The sequence below is a fragment of the Dendrobium catenatum genome, unplaced genomic scaffold (assembly GCF_001605985.2).
Source record: "Dendrobium catenatum unplaced genomic scaffold, ASM160598v2 fragScaff_scaffold_157, whole genome shotgun sequence".
Classification (NCBI taxonomy): domain Eukaryota; kingdom Viridiplantae; phylum Streptophyta; class Magnoliopsida; order Asparagales; family Orchidaceae; genus Dendrobium; species Dendrobium catenatum.
Window position 1 is genome coordinate 1,606,495 of NW_021318619.1, and position 24,286 is coordinate 1,630,780.

Consider the following 24,286-nt stretch of genomic DNA (forward strand, 5'->3'; position numbering starts at 1 on the left):
GAGATGGGCAGAAACTTGAAGGAGACAAAGAGATCATCATTTGCTTGATCTCTCACACTTCACTCTCACAATCTCTTTCAATTACTCACACTCAATGGCCACTCTCAAGAGAAATTCACAAAGAAGGTGTTTAGTAACAGTTTTTATTACTCCTTATATAGAAATGACATGAAAATCGTCTAAAAATTGAAATTTTCAATAAAATTATCATACGACCGTACTGTACGATCGCATATAGTCCCATACAATCCGTCCATATGAACGTATGACATCCCATACAAACGTATAACATCCCATACGAACATTTCAAATTTGTATGTACGAATGGGTATGAACTCAATTTTGTCATATGTACGAAATGTATATGTCCCGTACGAACATTTCACAAATCCATGAACGATCCTATATGTGCTTAATTTCGTACTCTGTCAACTGTCTGTACGAACTGATATCGTATTGTACAAACAGTTCAAAAAATGAATAAGCTTGTCCAGCATGATTATGTACGACCCAATTTCATACTTTATGAGTCGTCTGTACGAACTAGGGGTGTAAGTGAGCCGAGCCGGTTCGTGAGCCGGCTCGAACTCGACTCGTTAAAGAGCTCGCTAGCCGAGCTTATCGAGCTTTGAGCTCGAGCCTACAATCGAGCTCGTATGATAAACGAGCCCGAGTTCGAGCTCAACCCGACTCGACTCGAAAGCTTATCAAGCTACTCGATATAATCTTATATATATTATAATATTGTATTTTTTTTTATAATATTTGAAAGCTTATTTTATAAAAAAAAACTTATTCGCAGCTACAGTTTTTCAATCGATCTCGATCTCGAGCTCGAGCTTTCGAGTTGAGCTCGAGCTTGGTATTTCCTAAACGAGTCGAGCTCAATCCCACTTATTGAGCTCGAGCTCGAGCTCATTAAGGATTAAACGAGCCGGGCTTGATAAGGCAAATACTCGACTCGACTCGACTCGACTCATTTACACCCCTAGTAAGAACCATACATCGTACAGTACAAACTTTTTAAGCAAATATAAAGTTTCGTCTCACTCCCCTAGTATGTGTATGCACCATTACCCAATTACAATTACACTCTCTCATATTCAAGAAAAATAAAAAAATTACAAACTTCATTACAATAAACCCTAATCTAATCTGTCTTAAAGTCTTTGGCAGTCTGGTGTATGATTTTCCTGAAATGTTAATATACATACAAAACAAGTTTAGAATGAAAAATACTATGAAATATAAAGATGTGAGCCATAATGTTTATTATCATCAAAAATATAAACTCGTGAGCTCGAGTCGCAACAAAATTATTTTATAAAGACATTTGTTTCCTTTTTTTGTTTGGATAGTTATTGCATTGCACTCTATTATGCTATAATTGTTAGATTGCACTATGTTAGTTCTATCTTATAATATAATATATTCTACTATTGTGATTGCAATTTGTAGTATCAACCTTATTGTATGTCATGTGAAAATTGTTTGATTGAATTATGTTACATCTACCGTAAGGTAAATCATGTTTAATTTTATTTGTTTGAATCATATTAGGACTTTGTTCATGTCATTTTCAAACTATGTTAGAACTATGTTCAAATCACATTCAAATCATATTCCAACAACGAGTTCGAACATTGTTTGAATAAAATTCAAATGCGATTCTTTGAAATAAGATTTGAATACAAATTAGTTCAAATCCATTTTTATTCTCAGCTAGCTTCGAATAAATAGTTTTCGGTTCAATGGAGCATTTAAGTCTTACATGTATATTTCTCTTAAATATATTTGAAAAATCATAACAATTATGAGATAAAAAAGTCAAAATTTTCTAAGGGGCTTCTTGGCAATGGGATTTAGGCAAGATTTGAGTAGGATTTAAAATAAATCATATCAATCCGAACTTAAGAATCCTGTAAATCACACGGAGAGATAAATCTACCGTTACCCAATTGTTAGCATAAATCCCGAATTTACTGAATCCTAGGGTTTGGCAAATTTATGTGATTTGGTTGAAGTGTGATAAAGGGAGAAAGATTGTTAACAAACACTAAGCAAACTCTTGTTTTCTTCGAAAAAGGTGAAGAACGTTGTCGAACAGGACGAAGGAACTACAATGAAGGAAGCAGGCGATGTTGAACGAAGAAGTGGAGAAGAGGAAAAGAAGGCGAAGTCGAATGAAGCAAAAGTGAACTCATGTTGTCGTCGAAGTCGAACAAAGGAGGCGAAGTGGAGAAGAGGAAAATAACGTTTAAATAATTAATTAGAAAAATATCTAGTAGTATAGGTAATAATTAAGTAAATAATTAATTTTAATAATAATTAAATAGATAATTAGTAATTAAATGATAATTAAAATAACATCTAAATAAATAATAAGATAATTAGTATTATAATTAATAATTTAATTATTAACTATATAAAAACTTAATTAAATAATTAATAATGTAAGTAACAGTTAAAATAAAATTGGTATGAGTAATTAGATAATTAATTTATTTAATAATTAAATTAGCATCTAATTATATTATTTATATTATCATTTATTAATAATATTCAAAATAAGAATTAAAAAGTAATTATTATTTTATTATAATTAAATTTGAATTTTTAATGACTTAATCATCTTAAATCATGAATAACATTATTAAACCATTTCATAAAATTTAACAGTACAATAAACTCCGGGTAAGGTACAAAAGTTGAACCTGAAACTTTAGTGCGTACCTAATCGGTAGGTGCATACTTAGGTATTTTTGAGGATTCTGCTTCTATTTGCAGGCCATGCCCTGTTCGCACGTCAAGCTCCAACCGTGAGCTCACACCCAACACTCGCCCATGTTCGGAGGCCCAATTCACATTCAAATGCCCCGCCTCATTCACACGCTGAGCTCCATCCACAACCTTACACCCACTCTATCCATGTCCTAAGGCCCAGTCTTCGTCCAAACACCCCGCCCCATCTGCGACCTTGCACCCATCTACATACGCGGCCTCATGCCCAGCACAGTCCACACGCTCAATTATGATCTCTCACCTATCTTTTGGAAGATGTTGAAAAAGCCAAATAAAAAATTATTGAATTAGTCCCAATGATGTGAGATCATCTCGAAGCCTAGCAAGACAAATCCTCCTAGTAAGTGTGCTATGGCACGAAAGCATGGCATGAGTGAATGCTCCATTTGGAAGGTGTGGTATAGTAGAGAGAAGATCCTTGAATGCTCTAAATTGATGTCTGAAGAACCAACAACAAAAAAAAAACATTTTGATCGTTTGTTGGTTGATTCACAAAGGTTGAAGATATGCTATTCATTTGGATTGATAGTATGCACCTTGTTAATTTATTTATACCGCCCTCTCTCACCATTGCCAAAGTGAAAAATATTGCCTCAACTCTTTCAATTTAAAATGCAGATTTTAAAGCATCTTGGCAATGATTGAGCCAATTCAGAGCACATCAATGTTTGCAAACGATGCTCCTTCATGGAGAGGGAGAAAAAGTCAACAATGATGATTGGAGTTGTTGGCAATGTTAAAGGATTTATACATGATTATTGAGCAATATGATCCTGAGAATGTTATGTGAAAATTGCCTGGGATTCAATAGCGCCAAGTTGATAAAAAATTCATTTATCAAGGTAGAGATAATGACACTAGAAGCAGATATTGATGCGGGTGATAAAGATGATGATTTGTGCACCAATATTCTTCAAGCCATGGAAAATTTAAATATTTCTATGGATCATACAAAATTGGAAGATTTCATTTATGTCGATAATGAAAATAATGAAGAATGCGCTGCTACCATATTGGAAGATATTGAAGAATTTTTGGAGTCAATGAAAATTATTGAGATTGCTAGTTCAAAAAATATTGTTGCAATTCAGGGCTTTAAGTCTTTCCATAATCAAGTTTTTAACTTAGAGGAACAACTGCTCTACCCTGAGGTACAAGAAGACGGTGGAGAAACTTTTGATGATCTTAGAAAATAATTTGAATGGTTTTAGAGAAATATGCAGGCGAAAACCCTCATTGTAAGATGTAAGAAATTACAAAACTTACGTCAAATGACCATTCATAAAAAGTTTAAGTTATAAATGTTGAACCCTATATTTTTGCTAAAATTTTGTATACTTAACTAGGATGCGTACTTAAACGGGTGTGTACTTAAGTTGAGGTTATTGTATTTAATAGCTATTTGTAAAATTATTTTCAAAATTTAACACATTTATGTTTAACTAAATTTTAATTTATAAAATTTCAAAAATCCTATTAAAATTAAATCCTAGCCAAACCACCCTAAGGGGCTATTTGGTATCGGATTTTCGTCAGATTTATAATAAATCATGCCAAATAATTATCGAGGGCTCCGTAAATCCTGATCCTTAATAAATCCTAGATTTACAAAATTATGATGTAAATATGGGATTTAGTAAATTCCTATGTTAAGCAAATTCAACAAGATTTATGCTCGCAAGAACTCTCTCCCATGACACCTCGTGTCGTGGAGTAGCTGTGAACGCCCTCATCTTGCTTCTCAATTTCTCGATTGAAAGTTCGAATATGTTGTTAGACCTAAAGATTTGCCCCAAGGCTAACTAAGAGGGGAGTGAATTGGTAATTTAATCAATTCTCTTAGAAATTTAGAAAAATCGATTTTAGATTTTTTCACAATGACAAATTTTCTCAAAAATATTTTTCCAACCACAAAATTAAAACTTGCATAAAATAGAAATGCAGAAAAAGTAAAGATAGAAAAATACATAATTTTATAGTGGTTCGATACAACTAGACCAATGCCCACTTCTTGAAGATTCAAGTATTATGCTATACCATATTGACTCTCTTTTTTCTTCCATAGTATGGTAGAGAAGCCCTTACAATAACATCTCTTCCACCAAACCCTAGTGCGGCAGAGTATTGTCATCCTTTCTCACCCTCCTAGTGACAACAGAGAACCGTCATTCTTTCACACCCTCTTGGTGTCGACAAAGTACTGGCATCCTTTCACATTCTCCTGATGTCGGTAGAGTACCATCATCCTTTTCACACCCTCATGGTATTGACAGAGTACCGACGTCCTTTCACACCCTCTTAGTATCGGTAGAGTACTGGATCTTCTCCAAAGATCTTCTCTCAAGAGACTTCAAAGAAGTAGAGAAGAGATTCAAACTTACAAAGAGATCCTCAGCTTTGGGCAACCTTATGAACCTTTCACAATTTCCACTAGTTAGATCTCTCAATCATCACTCACAAACTCTCCCAAAGCAATCTCACTCTCACTCCCAAGAGAAAATTCGCAAAAGAAATATGTTCAGTTAGTTTTTAGGACCCTTGTAGAGAAAGGACATGAAAAATAGTATAGAAAACTGAAATTTCAATTTGACCGCCTTGGATCATATAGTACAATCATACTTCATACATACGAACAGTTCAAAAAAATCCTTGTACTAACCTGGACGAACTGATTTCGTACCCTATCAGTCGTTTGTATTAACTGACATCATATAGTACAAATAATTCAAAATTGAACAAGTTCGACCAGTACAATTTCGTACGAACTCATTTCTTACTCTGATCATCGTCTGTACGAGCCCAACATCATATAATATGAATTGTTTATATCAAATCATGCTTCGTATGGTACGAACATGGACGAGTCCATTTCATACTATGGACGTCATTTATACGAAACCAATTTCGTACAATATGAACATTTCAAAAAATTTACCTGTTCGTAATGGACGAATTGGCACACACCTATTTCATATTCTGGACGTCGTCTATATGAAACTCATTTCGTACAGTACGATTAGTTCATAAAATGATGAGTTCGTTCAAGATGAACTGATACATATCCATTCCGTACTCTAAACATCGTTTGTACGAACCAATGTTCGTACAATACGAACAGTACAAAAGAATTTTTCAAGGCATGATTCGATTAATTTCTTTATAGAGGAACACTTAGGACAAATCTCTAGTATGCTTCAAGAATCGTATATTATGATTATTTTTAAAAATATAAATTTTGACTTACTCCCCCAATGTGTGCACGGCTACCCAATTACAATCACATTCTCTCAGACTCAAGAGAAGAGAAAAAGTACATACTTCATTTACAAGAAACTCTAATCTAATATGTCTTGAAGTCTTCGGCAGTCTGAAATATGATTTCTCTAAAACATTAATACACACAAACAACACAAACAAAATTTTCCCAACATGTGTTAGGAGAAACAGTAATCAACACAATAATATTTTGGTATCATAAAAAACTCACATGATATAAAAGCATAGATTTGAAAACTAAGTCGCAACATTGACTGCCACCCCAATGTCTTCCTCTGTGATTCATCTTCATCCGTAGTCGCTGTGAGCAGGGTTTTCTTGTCGCATAGGTAATGTGAAGAATTATGTTGGTCTAAAATGGGCAGTTTAGTTTGGATACATAATTTATTGACACCTCTAGTTAAAACTTTCAACCAACAGATCAAGAAGAGTTGCATATAAGAATTGAGCTTTTATTGAATACTTGAGCTCTGACCGATAGTAGGAATTACCTATAAGATATGAAGCTTAATACATGGAGTGAAAACAATAAGATTAAGCCTTACACGAGAAAATATTAGAAGTTATGTGAAATATGGTAATAGTAATCAGACTTTAATTCTTAAGATATTGAAATATATGTGAATTATCTAAAATAATAGCAGACAAGCATGGCAAAGAAAAGGGATCAAATTCACTATCAATAAGGCATACAAATATATAAATGAGTCTAACAAGAAACTACCTTAAATTTAAGTAGTACATCTAATCTAATTAGAAATAAGAAATTTAAAATCTCGGATGTTAAATAAATATAGAGTTTTATGAAAATTTTCAAAAATACAAACGATGTCAAATAATGATATTGAAATTTTACTAAAATATCTTCATTTGATGCAACCCAAAGAAACTTCTTCTTTAGGTTGATCTCTATTTCTAAGGTTTTATTCGGGATGACTTTTCTATTGTTTCTTAAATCATATTTTTAATAAATTTTTTTAATTTTTTAACTAAAAAATAGTTTTAAAATTATAAGAAAGCTGTTTCAAACGAAGGCTTCGTTTGAGACAGTTTTTTTTTGCTTCTTAAAGCAGCTTTCTAGTATAAAATTAAAAATATATCTAATTAACTTAAATGATATAATTTGAAATATAAATAAATAATTAGATAGTTAGTAATGTAAATATTAATGAATTAATTAATAATGGAATGTTAAAGTGATTAATGAGATAATTAATATTATAAAATTTTATTAAAATAACACTTAAAATTCATTAAAGAATTAATAGTGTAAGTAGTAGTTAAATAATTATTTTTTTTAATAATGATTAAATAATTACCATTGCAATTAATATTCAACTTGAATTTATGATATTATATGCACTTATCTTGCATTTATAGCTATTATATTGATGCAATTAAACATAGCTTTTTTATATTTAAATCTCTAAGTGTCATAAATTTTAAAATATATTATCAAATAATTTATCAAAATTTAACATTTTATCATACCAAATAATTTTTGGAATTTAACACCCTTTTAAATTTAAAAAATCTAAATTTAATTAAATTTACTAAATCCCACCCAAATTAAATCCATGCCAAACAGCTCCTAAATGCGACTGAAATCTTGTTTGAACCCACTAAGAAAAGTCATATCGGGCGGGTCCGACTAAGTTCAATACTCGAACTAAAAATTGGAGGGCAAATTAGGAAATGTGAGTTAGAACCGTTCAGCTTCCTCACAAGGAGGCAGGAGGAGCTTTCATTACACGCCTTACTCCCGTGAGCTCTTCCATTCCTCGAGGCATCTTTTCCTCGTTACAATGGCGGCTTCTTCCACGGTCTTCTCCCTCGCAGGTGAAATTTTTCTTCATTCAAATTTTTATAACATTTCGGCTGCATGCCTGATTTTTAGGGTTTCTATGTTCAACTCCGTTTTCCAATCGCATGTACTGGAAACCCTATTTGATTCATTGTTCTTACTACATTTTCTGTGACTTCGCCCCTTTTGGAAACATTAGTAAGTGGATGTGGAAGCTGGCTTCTTTTTGAGTATACAGAAGCTGATGCCAACTCGTATATTCTTGTACGAAACTGGCTGACAAAGATGCGTTTATATGGCCGAAAATTGCAATTTTTATTTTATTTATTTATTTTAAAAATAAGCGGCCATCTTGGGCTCAAGGGATCAGGGGTGGACCTTGTGTATTGATGAGGGTGGGCACTCAATTGCTCACCCTCAAAATTTTAATAAATTAATTTTCATAGAGGTATTTTAGGTATTTGAGAGAAGGTAACCTTGTTATTTTACCCTAAAGTCTAAAAAAACCCACGGTCCGCCTTTTTTGTGATTTGCTATTGGCATACGATTTGCAAATGAAGTCGTTGGGCACTGGGTGAGGCCGAGGCCGAGGCGATCGCTCCCTCAGTCTCTTTCCGTGTTTATCGGCTGCCTTCTCTCCACACCCGCTGAGCTTTGTTCCCACCATCCCACATCCAGCAGGTGTTGGATTGTCGCCTGCCGCAGCCGGAGCCTGCGAAGTGTGGCGAGGAGCTTTTAAGGTATGACTGCTTTTTTTTTTTTTCAGTGATTATAAATATTCTTATTTTTACTATTTTGATATCTATATCATTTTAAAAATATATAACTCTTAATGTTAGAGATGAGAAGCAAATTTGCTATGGAGAGAAGGCAGCCGATGTTAGAGATGAGATGTTTTGTGATTTTTCAATTTTGTGAAAAATCAATAATTGCTTATCTCGAAAATGCAATTTTTTGTAATTTTTCACTTTTGTGATGTTTCATTTCAATGTTAGAGATGAGATGTTTTGATATCTATATCATTTTAGAAATTAGTATGTAGTTAAATTATTATTATTCTATTAGTGTCATATATAAATTGTTTGATTGAAATAAATTAAATCTTTGAGAATTCTATTAATGTCTTAATGCTCATTATATTTAGCATACAATAGATGAATCGATATTTGAAGAGAAATGAACATGTTGAGGTTGATGTTGATAATTTTCCTGTCGACCTTAGGCTTTGACCTTCAATATGGATTTATGATATAAATGAGAGTGATAGTGTTCCTATAACATATTTGGTGAATAGACCTTATCAACCTAAAAATTATAATTTCCCACAAACAATAATGAGAAATATTAATCGTAGGTTTTAATTCTAAATTATTTGAATAATATCCAAAATGATATAAGTATAGTACACACAAAAATATTGCGTTTTATTTATAATATCACCTATTTAATCCTCAGGAACAGACAAGCATAAGTCAAGGCGGTGGTGATTCATTCGTTGAAAGATTTAAAAACTGGAATGAAAGATAAAAATTATTATCTCATATTAGGAAACATAGTAGTGCGCACAACAAAGCAAAAAATGTAAATGTTTAATAAATTTTAAATTATAGTGTTTCTTTTTTATGGCTCTTAAAGATGATAAAAATAAAAAAAAGTATCAGATCCTATTGATTACTGTTGTTGATTATGTAAATTTCTTTTAAAACAAGATTTATCATTTCATGATCACGATGAGACACTTGATTCGAATAATCAAGGTAATTATTTAGAGTTATTTCATTTTCTTACTGATTATAATGAATAAATTAAGAATATAAATTTTGAAAATGCTAGTACAAAATTGAAGTTGATATCACCTAAAGTTCATAAAAAAATTTGTTGTGTAATGTCGGCTGAAACATTGATTTGTATAATTAATTTTATATTGATAATTCTTTTTTGATCATTCTAATAGATGAAACTCATGATATAACAACGAAGGAGCAGTTAGCAGTGGTTGTGAGATATGTGGATATAAAATAATAGATTATTGAAATATTTATTGATATTATATATATTATTTCAACTAGTGCTGTGATACTTAAAATATCAGTTGAAGAAATGCTTGCCAAGCATTCATTGAGTTTATATGAGATATGTGGGTAAGATTATGATGGGGCATCTAATATGCGAGGGAAATTTAATGGTTTAAAGACACTTATTCTTAATGATAATTCTCAAATATTTTATATTCATTGTTTCCCTCATCAACTTCAATTATGCTTGACAGCAGTGGCAAAAAATCATTGGCAAGTTAAATATTCTTTTGAGTTTACTTTCAAAATTATAAATACTCTTAGGGTTTTCTGTAAGGGATCAGATGCTATGAAAACTATTCAACATGAGAAAATATTTTCACAGCTTAAAACTGACAATCTAATACGCGATAGAGATTTAAATTAAGAGATTAATTTATAAAGATCTAGTGATATTTCATGGAGTTCATATTTTTATACTTTAATTAGTCTCATGAGAATGTACGCTTCTGTAATCGAGGTGTTTGAGATTATTAAAAAAGATGTATATGATCAACAATCAGTCAAAGTATGTGCTTTGACAAATGTGATAAAATTTTGATTTTATTTTCATAATACATTTGATGATTGATATCTTGGGGATTACAAATGAGTTATCACAATCATTACAAAGAAAAGACCAATATATTGAAAATACAATAAAATTGGTGCAAATATCTAAATATTGTCTATAAATAGTACGGGAGAGCGATGGAGTGTTTTTGATGTAAAACGTACATGCACGAATGATTCAATTAAGGAAGTTTGCACGTTTAATTTTAGAAGCTACAATAATTATATCTTTTATATTTGGTTTTAAATGACAAAATAAAACACAAAGAGCGGTAAGACAAGTTTAGGCTAAATCACATGCATAGGAGTTAAGATTGCAAACTAGTCAATTAATGTGATGTTGCATACAGGATTGGTTTTCAACCATAAATCCCACTGCTAACAATAAGACTAGTCACTACGAGGAGATCCTTCACTCAACTCTTCTAATTACTAGGCTTTAACGGGGAAGAATTAGCAAGATTGTCGTGAATCAACATATAACCACAAGTAGTAAGTGCACTAGAAAGATAAGAGAGTTTGGAGGGAGAGTTTACCCACAAGATGCAGAGGACACGAAGCTTTGATGTCGCTGATGGCTGTTTTTTTTTTGTAGTGGGACAACAATCGGGGCCTTTTTACAACCCCGAATAGCTCCTAGGAGGGAATGGGAGTTCTTGGACAGCAGTTCGGTTGGATAGATAGCATCAGAGAGGTTCAGGATCCTCTGGACAACGATCTTGGCACTTTGGAAAACTCTGGACAGCAACCCCGCAGTTTCCAAAAAATCTGGACAGCAAATAGAGGCCTTCCGGATGGCGACACAGCATTAGGAACCTGCTGGAACCTTTGGACAGCAGCTGTGGATCTTCAGGACAGCATATCAGAGGTTCTAGGGGAGCCGAAAATTTCTTGGGCAGCAGCTACGAACTTTCAGGACAGCAAGCAGGAGATTTTTGGCGAGCAGGACAACTGTTTGGCCTGCTGAAGCCTCCTGGACAACACCTAGGAATTTCAAGAATTGTGGGGAAAACTGTGTGGGAGGGTTTGGGGTTGAGGGGAAAAGAAGGGAAATCAGGACTCTAAATTTTAATTCAGATTTTTGATTGGTTTTGGGAAGGAGTTAATTTGAAAATTCAAATTTATTCCTTAATGGAGGGAGGGCGGTAATTAGGAGAGGATTTGGGCTGATTTAGTGGGGGATTTGGGGGCTTTATTTGGGGAGAAATTAAGGGGAATGGGGCCGGCCATATGGGGATGGGAGAGCGGGGAAGTTATGTTAAGTATGTGGGCCCCAATGAAATCAATTAGTGATTTAATCAAATTTGAATTATATTTCAGATTTAATTCAATTAGGAAAATTTTCTAATTTAAGTTTGAGCTTGAGGAAAGTATTTGAATCCCAATATTTGATTGAGATCCAATTTGGAAACTTTCCTAATTAACTAGAACTCATTTTAGGCAGGGAAATAACCACCTTGGGAATTTCGAATTTCAAAATTTGTTGGAACGAAGAGGGGGCGGCGGCTAGAATAGTGGAGAGAATAGGTAAGAGGTGGAGGCCGGCGACTGCTGGGGTGGTGGCCGGCGGTTGGAGAGGCTAAGGAGACGGATGGTTAGGGGTTTTGAGGGAATACCTTGGAGAAGGCCGGCGGCTCAAGGTGGTGGCGATGACCCAAGGAGAGGAAGGGGGTGGGTGGCTTTGACCTGCGGCTAGAAGGCTTGAAGTGGCTGGCGGGTGGGGAATTTGGGGAGGTGGAGCTGGTGGGTGTAGGGAGATGGGGAAGAAGAAAATACTACGAATACTAACCGCGAGTCCCGGAATCCACCGGCTGCTGACGGGTGATGCGTGGCCCTCTCCTAGGGTTTCTCCTCTTAAGAACTCACAAAGAGATCCATAAGAAAATTGAAATTTATTTCATAATCATCATCCCCTCTCCAAGAGGAGGGAGAAGGCTTAAATAGCCAAATACATGAAGGAAAATAAAAAAATATAATTGCCCTAGGGCAAACATAAGACAAAGCCCTCAAGTGAGGGTAGAAAGGGAAAAAGAACAATAATAAATTAAATACATAAAATATATCAAAATAAATAGACACGATCGTAACCGTTGATCTTCGATGTCCTCATCATTCTCCCCGGGTAGGAAAAAACTCGACTCCGTTGAGTGGATGTCTCAAGAATTCTCGGGCATCTGGGTCGATCTGCCATAGCTCCTCGCGCTCTGACCATGTATCCTTTGACTCTGGTTTACTTCTCCACCTTATCAGATATCTTCTTCGTCTACCCTCTTTTGTAGGGATAATGTCATCACTCAGAATCATGTCATCCTTCTCCACTATAGGTATTTTGGGAATATTTTGGGAGTGGAGGTAGGCTTGGGGTTCTCACAAGGTGGGGTCATATAAGGCTTAATTTGAAATGTATGTGGGGTTTAAACTCTGGACCTTCATAGGCTACTACATCTTCTATGTTAGAAAAGGAATGAATATTGAACTCTGCAAGCAGATCCACCATGTAAGCGTTGTCATTGATTTCTTCGACTATTTTACATGATCCTGCACTTCTAGCATGTAATTCCCGGACAAGTCCGCACAATCACTGAATTACCAACCTCAAAAGTTTTACATTGTCATTTAAATTCAGCATGAAGCCTATAATTATTATTGTTCGGTTCAATTAGGCGTGCAATTTTCTTAAGTAGTTCATGCATATGCAATGTAAATGCGATATGTTTTATGCGAAATCATGTGTCCAAAATTCAAAACTCAACAAGATAAATGATATAGGAAAAATGTGATGCAAGAGATTTGATATGCAGGATGAATGAATTGTGGATCCACACACAAATTTAAAATAGAGGAAAATTTTGGAAGACAACATACTACAAAAACACACATAAGCACACTAACTCACAAGTACACATAGATATGAACAAAGATGGACCCGTCACAAAATGAGAGGACATAAAATTTTTGTATTTAAGGGAACTAGTGTAGTAGGAGCAATGAAGACATCCTTAGCTAAAAGGGAATCTCCATAGGGAGTCTCAGCTAGGGTCACAGACAGTCTTCTAGCGACGGTAGGGTAATCTAACAAAGTCATCCAACTAGGAGAGAGATGATCCTTAACAGGGAAGGACAAGGATATCGAGGGCATAATGTAGGAATTAAGAATATGATAAGATGATGGGTCATGACTCACTACCATAGTAGGATAGCCTAAAGAGTCACTAGCGGGTATGGGACTCAAGAAATGGGGTAGGGTATCATAACAGAATTGGGCACAACAGTTAGAAATGTGACATGAAAGTATGGGCTAAGACTCTTTCTAACACTAAGGTCGGTGAGATAAGTCCAATCAAGAGAGGTACACCCTGTCAAATGTAAATTTAAAGGAGCAACTCCTAAAATAGACTCCAATAAGACAAGAGGATGTTTATTGTTCAAATTAGGCTCAGAATCTTTCAAATTCAAATTACTATCTTCCAAACTCATATTACTATCCTCAAGGATCAGGTTTGGTTATAACCCTAAGATCAATGGATTCGGGGTCACTTAAATCAGGATTTAATTTAGGTAGGAACTTCATTTGACTCACTTCCAATTTGAAATTATCCACATTGCCATCAGAATTATTCAAAATTAAATCAGAATTATTTGGAGCCATCTCAGTAATTAAATCAGAATCTTCCGATTTTAATTTCAGTGTGTTCAAGGTCAGATCAGTTTCTTTCAAGATCAAATTAATATCGTCCAGGCAGACCTTATCCAAAGGGATATCATTAATGAGATTAGACTCCAGATGGGCTAAGGTATCAAGGTTAAAAGGTTCTAGACCTCCTAAATTAGGGTTTAAATCAGACAGAGAGTCTAATTCAATCACTTCAGTTTCATCCTCAAAGAAGTCCTCGTTATCAGTAATATCATTAGCATCCACGAAATGGATGCACTCAGTTTTAGGTTCAGAGGACTTTTTCTTGTTAATGCATTTCTTTATTAAAATCAGACTTGTAGGGTTAAGGACTGGGGAGGCTAAAGGTTGACTGGGATGACGAGAAGTCGGTCAAAGTGGGGAGTCATATGAGATTGATCAAACAGAAGACCCAATAACGGGTCAGCCATCAAGGCTAGGAGAAAACCTACGGGGTGTGGTAGCATCCCTTATGTTACTAAAGGAAGGGTGGTCTCGACCACAGTAATGTCCACGGTTTGTTCCAACAAAAGAGGTAGGGTGGTGCTCTAGATGGCGATCACTAGTAGAGGGTCAGTATTTTAAATTAAGTTCTCACCTCATGTCTTTCCAAATAGGATACTCACCGCGAGATTCTTTATGATCTTCCAATCTCATCCAAAATTATAGAGCACTACCGCTCAGGTGTGACCTAGCAATGCTAAACTGGCGGGACTTAGGGATATCATGCGATTCAAAATAGCCTCTAATTGTCTAACCCATTTTCTAAAGTAGTAAGGGTCCAAGGAACCATCAAAGGTGGGTAGACGGTCATGTGATTCTAGTCGTTGTGGCTTAAACTCAGGTCTAGGTTGATAAGCAGAGTGCGGCACGTACTTAGAGTGGGGATAGTCAACAGGTTTCTTTGTCATAATTCTAGTCATAGTGCCCACTAGATTAACGATGTCATCTAACCTCTTTTGAAGTCTTATCGGGTCCATTAGAAAGCGCTTGGAAACTCTTAGGGATGAATCTAGATAGGGGATAACACCTAAAGCGAAGCTAGACTCTCCAAATTTTCTCTAGAAGGTGCACTAAAGATGTGGACAGCAAACCCCATTAGTGGATAAAATAGTCCACGTGACTAGGAAGGGTACTGGGTCAAGGGCAGCACCTAAATGCTAAGGAAATATGCTCCTAAAACTTCTAAATGATTCTAAAATGAACAAGACAGCAAACTACAACAAAGATCTAAGTTTTGTAAGTGTTTTGGAGGGCTTCTAGAGTGTGGACAGCACTTAAACACAAGCTTAGACTCACCTAAATGCCACTAATTGGTGCTGGAAAGATTGGGACAACAAGCTGAAATGTTTGTCTAAGCAACCTAAGCAATTAGGGATGTTGTTGTGAGAAGGACAACACTTAGACAATGAAGTAGACTTGCTTACAATGATGAAAACGATGCAGAAATTTAGAGGGCAGCAAGCAAAAAACAGTGAATAAAATTACTATGCGGTGGTATGCATGCAAACAAGCTTAAGAAAAGGTTAATATAGACTCCTAGGAACTTCTAGCACATGTGAAGCATGCTAGCCATGCTCTGATACCAAGATGATGTAAAACGTACATGCACGAATGATTAGATTAATGAAGTTTGCACGCTTAATTTTAGAAGTCACAATAATTATATTTTTTATATTTGATTTTAAACGACACAATAAAACACACAGATCGGTAAGACAAGTTTAGGCTAAACCACATGGATAGGTGTTAAGATTGCAAACCAGTCAATTAATGTGACGTTGCATACATGATTAGTTTTCAACCATAAATCCCAATGCTAACAATAAGACTAGTCACTACGAGGAGATCCCTCACTCAACTCTTCTTATTACTAGGCTTTAACGGGGAAGAATTAGCAAGATTGTTATGAATCAACATATAACCACGAATAGTAAGTGCACTAGGAAGATAAAAGAGTTTGGAGGGAGAGTTTACCCACAAGATGCATAGGACACGAAGCTTTGATGTCGATGATGGCTGGTTTTTTTTTTTGTAGTGGGACAACAATCGGGGCCTTTTCAGAACCCCGAATAGCTCCTAGGAGGGACTGGGAGTTCTTGGACAGCAGTTCGGCTGGATAGATATCATCAGAGAGGTTCAATATCCTCTGGACAGCGATCTTGACACTTTGGAAAACTCTGGACAACAACCCCGCAGTTTCCAGAAAATCTGGACAGCAAATAGAGGCCTTCCGGATGGCGACACAGCATTAGGAACCTGTTGAAACCTTTGTACAGCAGCTGTGGATCTTCAGGACAGCAAACCGGAGGTTCTAGGGGAGCAGGACAATAGCTCATCTTGCCGAAAATTTCCTATGCAGCAGTTACGAACTTTCAGGACAGCAAGTAGGAGATTTTTGGCAAGCACGACAGCTGTTTGGCTTGCCAAAGCCTCCTTGATTACACCTAGGAATTTCAAGAATTGGTGGGAAAACTGTGTGGGAGGGTTTGGGGTTGAGGCAGCTAAGGTTGAGGGGAAAAGGAGGGAAATCAGGACTCTGAATTTTAATTCAGATTTTTGATTGGTTTTGGGAAGGAATTAATTTGAAAATTCAAATTTATTCCTTAATGGAGGGAGGGCGGTAATTAGGAGAGGATTTAGGCTGATTTAGTGGGGGATATGGGGGCTTCATTTGGGGAGAAATTAAGTGGAAGGGGGCCCCAACCATATGGGGATGGGAGAGAGGGGAAGTTATGTTAAGTATGTGTGCCCCAACGAAATCAATTAGTGATTTAATCAAATATGAATTATATTTCAGATTTAATTCAATTAGGAAATTTCCTAATTTAAGTTTGAGCATGAGGAAAGTATTTGAATCCCAATATTTGATTGAGATCCAATTTGGAAACTTTCCTAATTAACTAGAACTCATTTTAGGTAGGGAAATAACCACCTTGGGAATTTCGAATTTCAAAATTTGTTGGAGGCAAGAGGGGGTGGCAGCTAGACTAGTGGAGAGAATAGGTAAGAGGTGGAGGTCGGCGACTGCTGGGGTGGTGGCCGGCGGTTGGAGAGGCTAAGGAGGTCGGCGGTTAGGGGTTTTGAGGGAATACCTTGGAGAAGGCCGGCTGCTCAAGGTGGTGGCGATGACCTAAGGAGAGGAAGGGGGTGGGTGGCTTTGACCGGTGGCTAGAAGGTTGAAGTGGCCGGCGGGTGTAGGGAGATGGGGAAGAAGAAAATACTACGAATACTAACCGCTAGTCCTGAAATCCACCGGCGGCTGACGGGTGATGCGTGGCCTTCTCTTAGGGTTTCTCCTCTCAAGAGCTCTCAAAGAGATCCATAAGAAAATTGAAATTTATTTCATAATCATCATCCCCTCTCCAAGAGGAGGGAGGAAAATAAAAAGACACAATTGCCCCTAGGGCAAACATAAGACAAAGCTCTCAAGGGTAGAGAGGGAAAAAGAACAATGACAAATCAAATACATAAAATATATCAAAATAAATAAACACAATTGTAGCCGTTGATCTTCGATGTCCTCATCAGTTTTACTAGATGAAGTTTTTCATTTTCGTATTGTTTTAAAAATTGATATTTTTAATATAAATGCTACATATAAAACTCATCATTGAGCAGTATGAAGATGTGAACAAATGACAAACCTACATCATTATCGTGTTGAGCTGTTTTATATTGTAATCTACTACTAAGTTGCTTCTTTGTATGATATGTTTAAACCCAATTGATATCTTCCATGCTTATGATGATAGAAAATTGATACGTTTGACAGAGTTATATCCAACTGATTTTTTTACAATTTAGATTTTGACTCTTAAAAGTCAATTATCAAATTATATTATTGATATGCATACTAGTGATGAGTTATTATCTCTAAATAGTATTGTTGATCTTTTAAAACAAATTGTTAAGTTCAAGAAGAATGGTATGTATTATTTGGTTTACAGACTCATTAGTTTATAAGGCTTTAGCATTAACTTTAACAGTTGCTACTGCTACAATGGAGAGAACATTTTCTACAATGAGAATAGTCAAAACATCGATTACGTAGTATAATGAATGATGATTAACTCAATGACTGTTTGATGCTTTATATTTAAAAAGATGTGTTCAATTTGATTACTAAAAATTAACATCTTATTAAGATGAACTTCTTGTTAAGATGAATTAAATAATCATATAAGCTTATGCGTCTTTTTTTAGAATCATATTTACAAAAATTCGCATCTTATTAAGATGAACTTTTTGATGAAATATAATCCTATGATAGTTTTATTTTCCATAGTTTAAAAGTTTCTGAGTAGGGGTGAAACCATCCTTTCATTTTAGGGTGGACAAATTTTGCATATAAATAGACTAATATTAAAAAATAAAATAAAATGAGAACATGATTTAAAGCAAAATTATTACGATTGATAAATTGAAAATTAGTATCAGCTTAATAATCTATTTTGTATTTTTTTAATGATGCTGCATTACAACTTCATTGAGAATTAAATCGAACATATTTTTTTCAATATAAGGCACCAGACAATCATTGAGTCATTCATCACTTATTCTACTATGTAATCGATGTTTGATAATCCTCATTATAGAAAATACTATTTCCACTATAGTAGCAACAACTAATGAAGTTAATGTTAAAATAATGAGTCTGCAAACCAAAGAATACAAACTTTTTTCTTGAACTTAACAATTTGCTTTGAAGATTAATAATACTGTTTATAGAAGATAACTCATCACTAGTACATATATCAATAATATAAGATTTTTAAGCGTCAAAATTTCAATTGTAAAAAAATTACTTCGAAATAATTATGTTAGACAACAATTTCTTCTCATCATAAACTTGGAAAGTATCAGTTGGGTTTAAGCATGCTATACAAAGAAATAAATTAGTAGTAGATTCAGAAAAATTATTATTTAGCTCTTAAAGTTGTATATCAATTACAGTATAAAATAACTCTACATGTTAATGATATAGGTTTGTTATTTTTTTACTTCTTTATACTGTTCGACGACGAGTTTTATATGTAGCATTCATATTGGGAACATCAACTTCAAAAATACTACAAAAATAATAAACTTTATCTAGTAAAATACTACATCCACACTCTCTCAATATTTGTAGCCAATATTTAAATATTTGCACTAATTTCATTATATTTTTTAATGTCCTTATCTTTTCTTTATAATGATTGTGATAACTTATTTATAATTTTCAAAATATCAATTATCAAATATATTATAAAAATAAAATTAAAAGACTCCATCATATTAATCAGAGCATCTGCTTCGACTGATTGTTGATTATATACACATTTTTTAATAATCTCAAGCATCTTGATTATAGAAGCATATATTTTCATGAGACTAATCAAAATATAAAAATGTGAACTCTATCGAGTATCACTGGATTTTTATAAATTAATCTCTTGATTTAAACATCTACTATTTATTAGATTGCTAACTTTAAGATGTAAAAGTATTTTCTCAAGTTGAATAGCATTTATAGCGTCTGATCTCTTACACGAAGCTCCAACAATATTTATAATTTTGAAAGTGAATTCAAAAAGATGTTTAACTTGTCAATAATTTTTTACCACAACTAATAAGTATAATTAAACTTGATGAGCGAAGCAGTGAATATAAAATGTTTGAGGATTATCATTAAAAATAAGTACCTTTAAATCATGAAATTTCCCTCGCATATTAGATACTCCATTATAACCTTGTCAATGTATCCTATATAAACTCAATGAATGCTTGACAAACATTTCTTCAACTGATGCTTTAAGTATCATAGCTTTAGTTGAAGCAATATGTTTAATACAAATAAATTTTTTTATAACCTACCATTTTATATCCACATATCTCACAACAACTATCAATTGCTCATTCGTTGATACATCATTAGTCTCATCTACTAGAATGACAAAATAAAAATTGCCAATAAAATTAATGATAGAAATTAATATTTCAGCCGATGCTGCACAACAAATTTCTTTCTAAATTTTGTGTCAAATTAACTTCAATTTTGCTCTAGTATTTTCAAAATTAAATTTCTTGATTTATTCATTATGATTAGCAAGAAAATGGAATAACTCTAAATAATTCTCTTTATTATCTGAATCAGGTGTCTCATCGTGATCATAGAATGATAAATATTGCTTTAAAAAAAATCTAACACACTCAACATCAGCAGTCAATAGGACTTTATATTTTTTTTTATTCTTATCATCTTTACTGAATTATAAAGTAAGAACACTCTGTAATTTAAGATTTATTAAATCTTCATATTTTATTCTTGCGTTATTGTGCGTACTATTATGTTCCCCGACATGAGATAATAACTTTTTTGTTCTCTTCCAATTTTTAAATCCTTCACCAACAAATGAATCACCATTACCTTGACTTATACTCGTCTATTCTCGAGGTTTGAATAGGTAACTATAAATAAAAAGCAGAATCGTTGTGTATACTATATACTCCAACCATTTTGATATTCTTCAAACCATTTAGAATTAAACTTTCGAGCAATATTTCCCATTATTGTTTGAGAAAAAATATAATTTTTAGGCTGATAAGGTCCCTTCACCAAATATGCTCGAACTCTATCCCTCTCATTTATATCATAACTCCATATTGTAGGTCGAAGCCCAGGGTCAATATGAAAATTATCAATATCAACCTCAACACATACCTTTCTCTTCAAATATCGATCCATCTATTGTATGCTGAATATAATGAACATTAAGGCATTAATAGCATTATCAAAGATTTAATTTGCTTCACTCAAACAAATCGTACATAACACTAACAGAACAATAATAATCTAATCACATCTCTGTTTAAAATTGCGCAATGAGTGGCGCGCCTCTGTGCAATTTTGAGGAAAAACGCCTCAAGTCTTAAGCTTTTTTGGGGTTCCATGAGGCGTACGCCTCGTGCAATGTGAGGTGCGCCTTTGAGGCTGAATTGCGCAATTCAGCCTGAGGTGCACGCCTCTAATTTCGGGCCCCACTCACTTAAGTTTCAATGAAATAAAATTTCATTCCTCCCCTCCCCTGTCAGCCATACCCGAACTCGAGCAGGAAAAAAGCCGCAGCATGCTTGTTCGTTTGCACGCCGCTCGGCCTCCCTTCCCGCCGCCTCTCCCGCCGGCGCCGCCTAACTCCGGCCATCTTGAAGTGTTCGGCCGCCCTATAGGAGGAGTCCACAACCGAGTTTAGGTAATTTTTTAAAGTTTAACCTAAGATTTTTCAAGTGAAAGAAAACTTAGGGTTTATGATTTTTAGAATTTTTTTGTTTGTTTTTGGATTTTTACATTAGGAAACATGGTTAGAGGCAAGGAAAAGGCAATTACGTCATTGCGGCGTGACCCTTCATGGAAATATAGTATGCAAGTTGATGTAAGAGGCGGCGAGAAGACTTATGTTTATTTAAAATGCAATTTTTATGATAAGGTGGTGAAGGGAGGAGTAACTCGCATGAAGGATCACTTATCCGGCTCACACAAGAATGTAGCACCTTGTGCGAATGTTCCAGATAACGTGAAGGAGGAAATTACAGCTTATATGAAAAAGTCTACGACGGCCAAACATTTACAACAAGAGCAATTTGATGAAAGGGTCGAACATGGTGCTTACTTTGAAAGCGAGAGTTGAAAGGGCTCTTCCTCCACTATACATAATAGAGGTGTACGGGGTCTTATGGACCAGTACATGACTACTCCAGGAGAGGATAGAGGACTAGCCCAGATGATGCCTGCGGCTGGTACTAGAGAGGGTCGACGGCAAGTTTGCATGGATATTGGTAGATTTTTTTTGAGAATGCCATACCGTTTAATGTTGCGACATCGCCGGCCTACTTCAACATGCTGCGGTCTGTAGGGTTGTATGGGAGAGGGTTGAAGGCACCTTCCATGTACGAGTTGCGAACATGGATTTTGAAGGAGCTGCAGAATACAGAGCGGAGCATTGATGAGATTAAACGGACATGGATTGAGACTGATGTTACCATTATGTCAGATGGATGGTCTGACATGAAGAGCAGGAGCTTAATTAACATCCTTGTCAACAATCCCTACGACACGGTGTTTTTACGATTAGTTGAAGCTTCAGATGAGGTTAAAAATGCTGCATTCATTTTCAATTTACTAGATAGGTTATTGAGAAAATTGGGGAGAAATTGGTTGTTCAGGTGGTGACTGACAATGCTAGTGCATACAAAGCAGCTGGTCAGATATTGATGGAGAAGAGGAAACACTTATATTGGAGCCCCTGCACAGCACATTATATCGACCTCATATTGGAGGAACTTGGTGATTTACCTCAGCACAAGAGCGCTCTTTCTAGGGCGAAGATCACAAAGTTCATCTATAACCACTTATGGGTTTAGCCTTGATGAGAAAGTTTTCTAAGGAAATCATTCGTCCTGCAACTACGAGGTATGTTCTTACATTTGTGCACTACAAATCATTATCAATTCCTACTGTATGTTCTTACATTTGTGCATTGCAAATCTACAGGTTTGCCACATCTTATTTGACACTACAGAGTCTGTTAGATGTGAGGCAATCTTTGGAAGCAATGTTTACATCAGCAGAATGGATTAACTCTGAGTGGGGGAAGAAAAGTGAGGGGAAGGAAATAATAAAAATAATTCTAAATGATAAATTTTGGGCTACTGTGACCTATGCCATATTGAGCACGAGATCCTTAGTGCAAGTTCTACGTTTAGTGGATGCCGAGAAGAAACCAGCCATAGGTTTTTATTATAATCTTATGGATGAGGCCAATGAGTTGATTGCATACAACTTGAGAGGAGAGGAGATAAGTTATAGAGAGATTTGGGATATCATTGATGCTCGATGGGAGGTACAGTTACACCGTCATCTACATGCAGCAGCATATTATCTCAATCCTCAATTTTAATATTCAGAGAAGAAATCTTCAAACCCAGAGGTGAAGCTTGGTTTGTATCATTGCATGAAACAACTCATACCGGGTGTGAGCGAAACTGGAGTACATATAGTCAAGTGTAAACAAAGAGAAGAAATCAGCTTTCAACACTCAGAATGAACTCCCTTGTATATATTATGCACAACAAGATGTTAAGAGATAGGAGATTAAGAAATAAGGGGTTGAAGGATGATGAAGACCCGTTGGTGTGTGATGATGTGTCATCTGATAATGAGTGGTTCATAGATGATGAGACAGATTTGCCATTATCAGACTTACAGCTAGAGGAACTAAGCGTGAATGTCTTGAGGGGCGAAGCAGATCAAGTGAGCACATCCACTAGTACTACACCACACACATCCACTAGCTCTGTAGCACAACAATCAAATAAAAATATTGCACAACTTCTTATATGCTATTGCATTATATTTATATCAAGTGAGCAATTAACATGATAATTATCTTTTCTCTTATTGAACAGGGAAGAGAAAAGTGAGTCATATTGAAGATGATGATGATATGACATTCATAGATATAATTGGAGAAGAAGATTCCCTTGAAGACCCATTTAGTGATGGGATATGATTGGATTTTATATGTTCTTTGTACTTTGAGAGTTTTGTTAAACTAATATTTTGTGATTTTGTACTTTGGGACATGATTTTATTGCATCTATTTTCTTACTTTCTACTATTTTCATATATCATTTAGATGTTTTTATTGTATAATAGAATATTGCTATTATTTACCTGCCAAAACCCTTAAATTCTCCTTTACGCAATTCTGCGTCTGTGAGTCTTACGCCTGAGACCGCCTCGAGGCTTACGCCTCATGGACGAAAATTGCCTCGAGGCTTATTTACACAATTTTAAACCTTAAATCACATACTAATTTCCAAAATGATATAGATATCAAAACATCTCATCTCTAATATTAAGATGAAAAATCACAAAAAATTGCATTTTGGAGAGAAGCAATTTATTGTTTTTTCACAAAACTGAAAAATTAGGCAATCTGGCACCGGCTTGATGTGCGACAGCGGGAACAAAGCTCGGCGAGTGTGGAGAGAAGGCAGCCGGTGAACGTGGAGAGAGACTCTAGGAGCGATCGCTTTGGCCTCGGCCTCCCCCAGTGCCTA

The 24,286-nt window shown here is 35.0% G+C and overlaps 1 protein-coding gene across 1 annotated transcript in view; it reads left to right on the top strand.

The window, feature by feature from the left end:
• Positions 1-7,762: 7,762 nt before the first annotated feature.
• LOC110114555 overlaps positions 7,763-24,286 on the top strand; it is a 29,515-nt gene continuing 12,991 nt past the window's right edge. Inside the window, exon 1 of the mRNA XM_020847476.2 lies at positions 7,763-7,917. Coding sequence (XP_020703135.1) covers positions 7,884-7,917 — 34 coding nt within the window. The 5' untranslated portion in view covers positions 7,763-7,883. The remainder of the gene's footprint in view (positions 7,918-24,286) is intronic.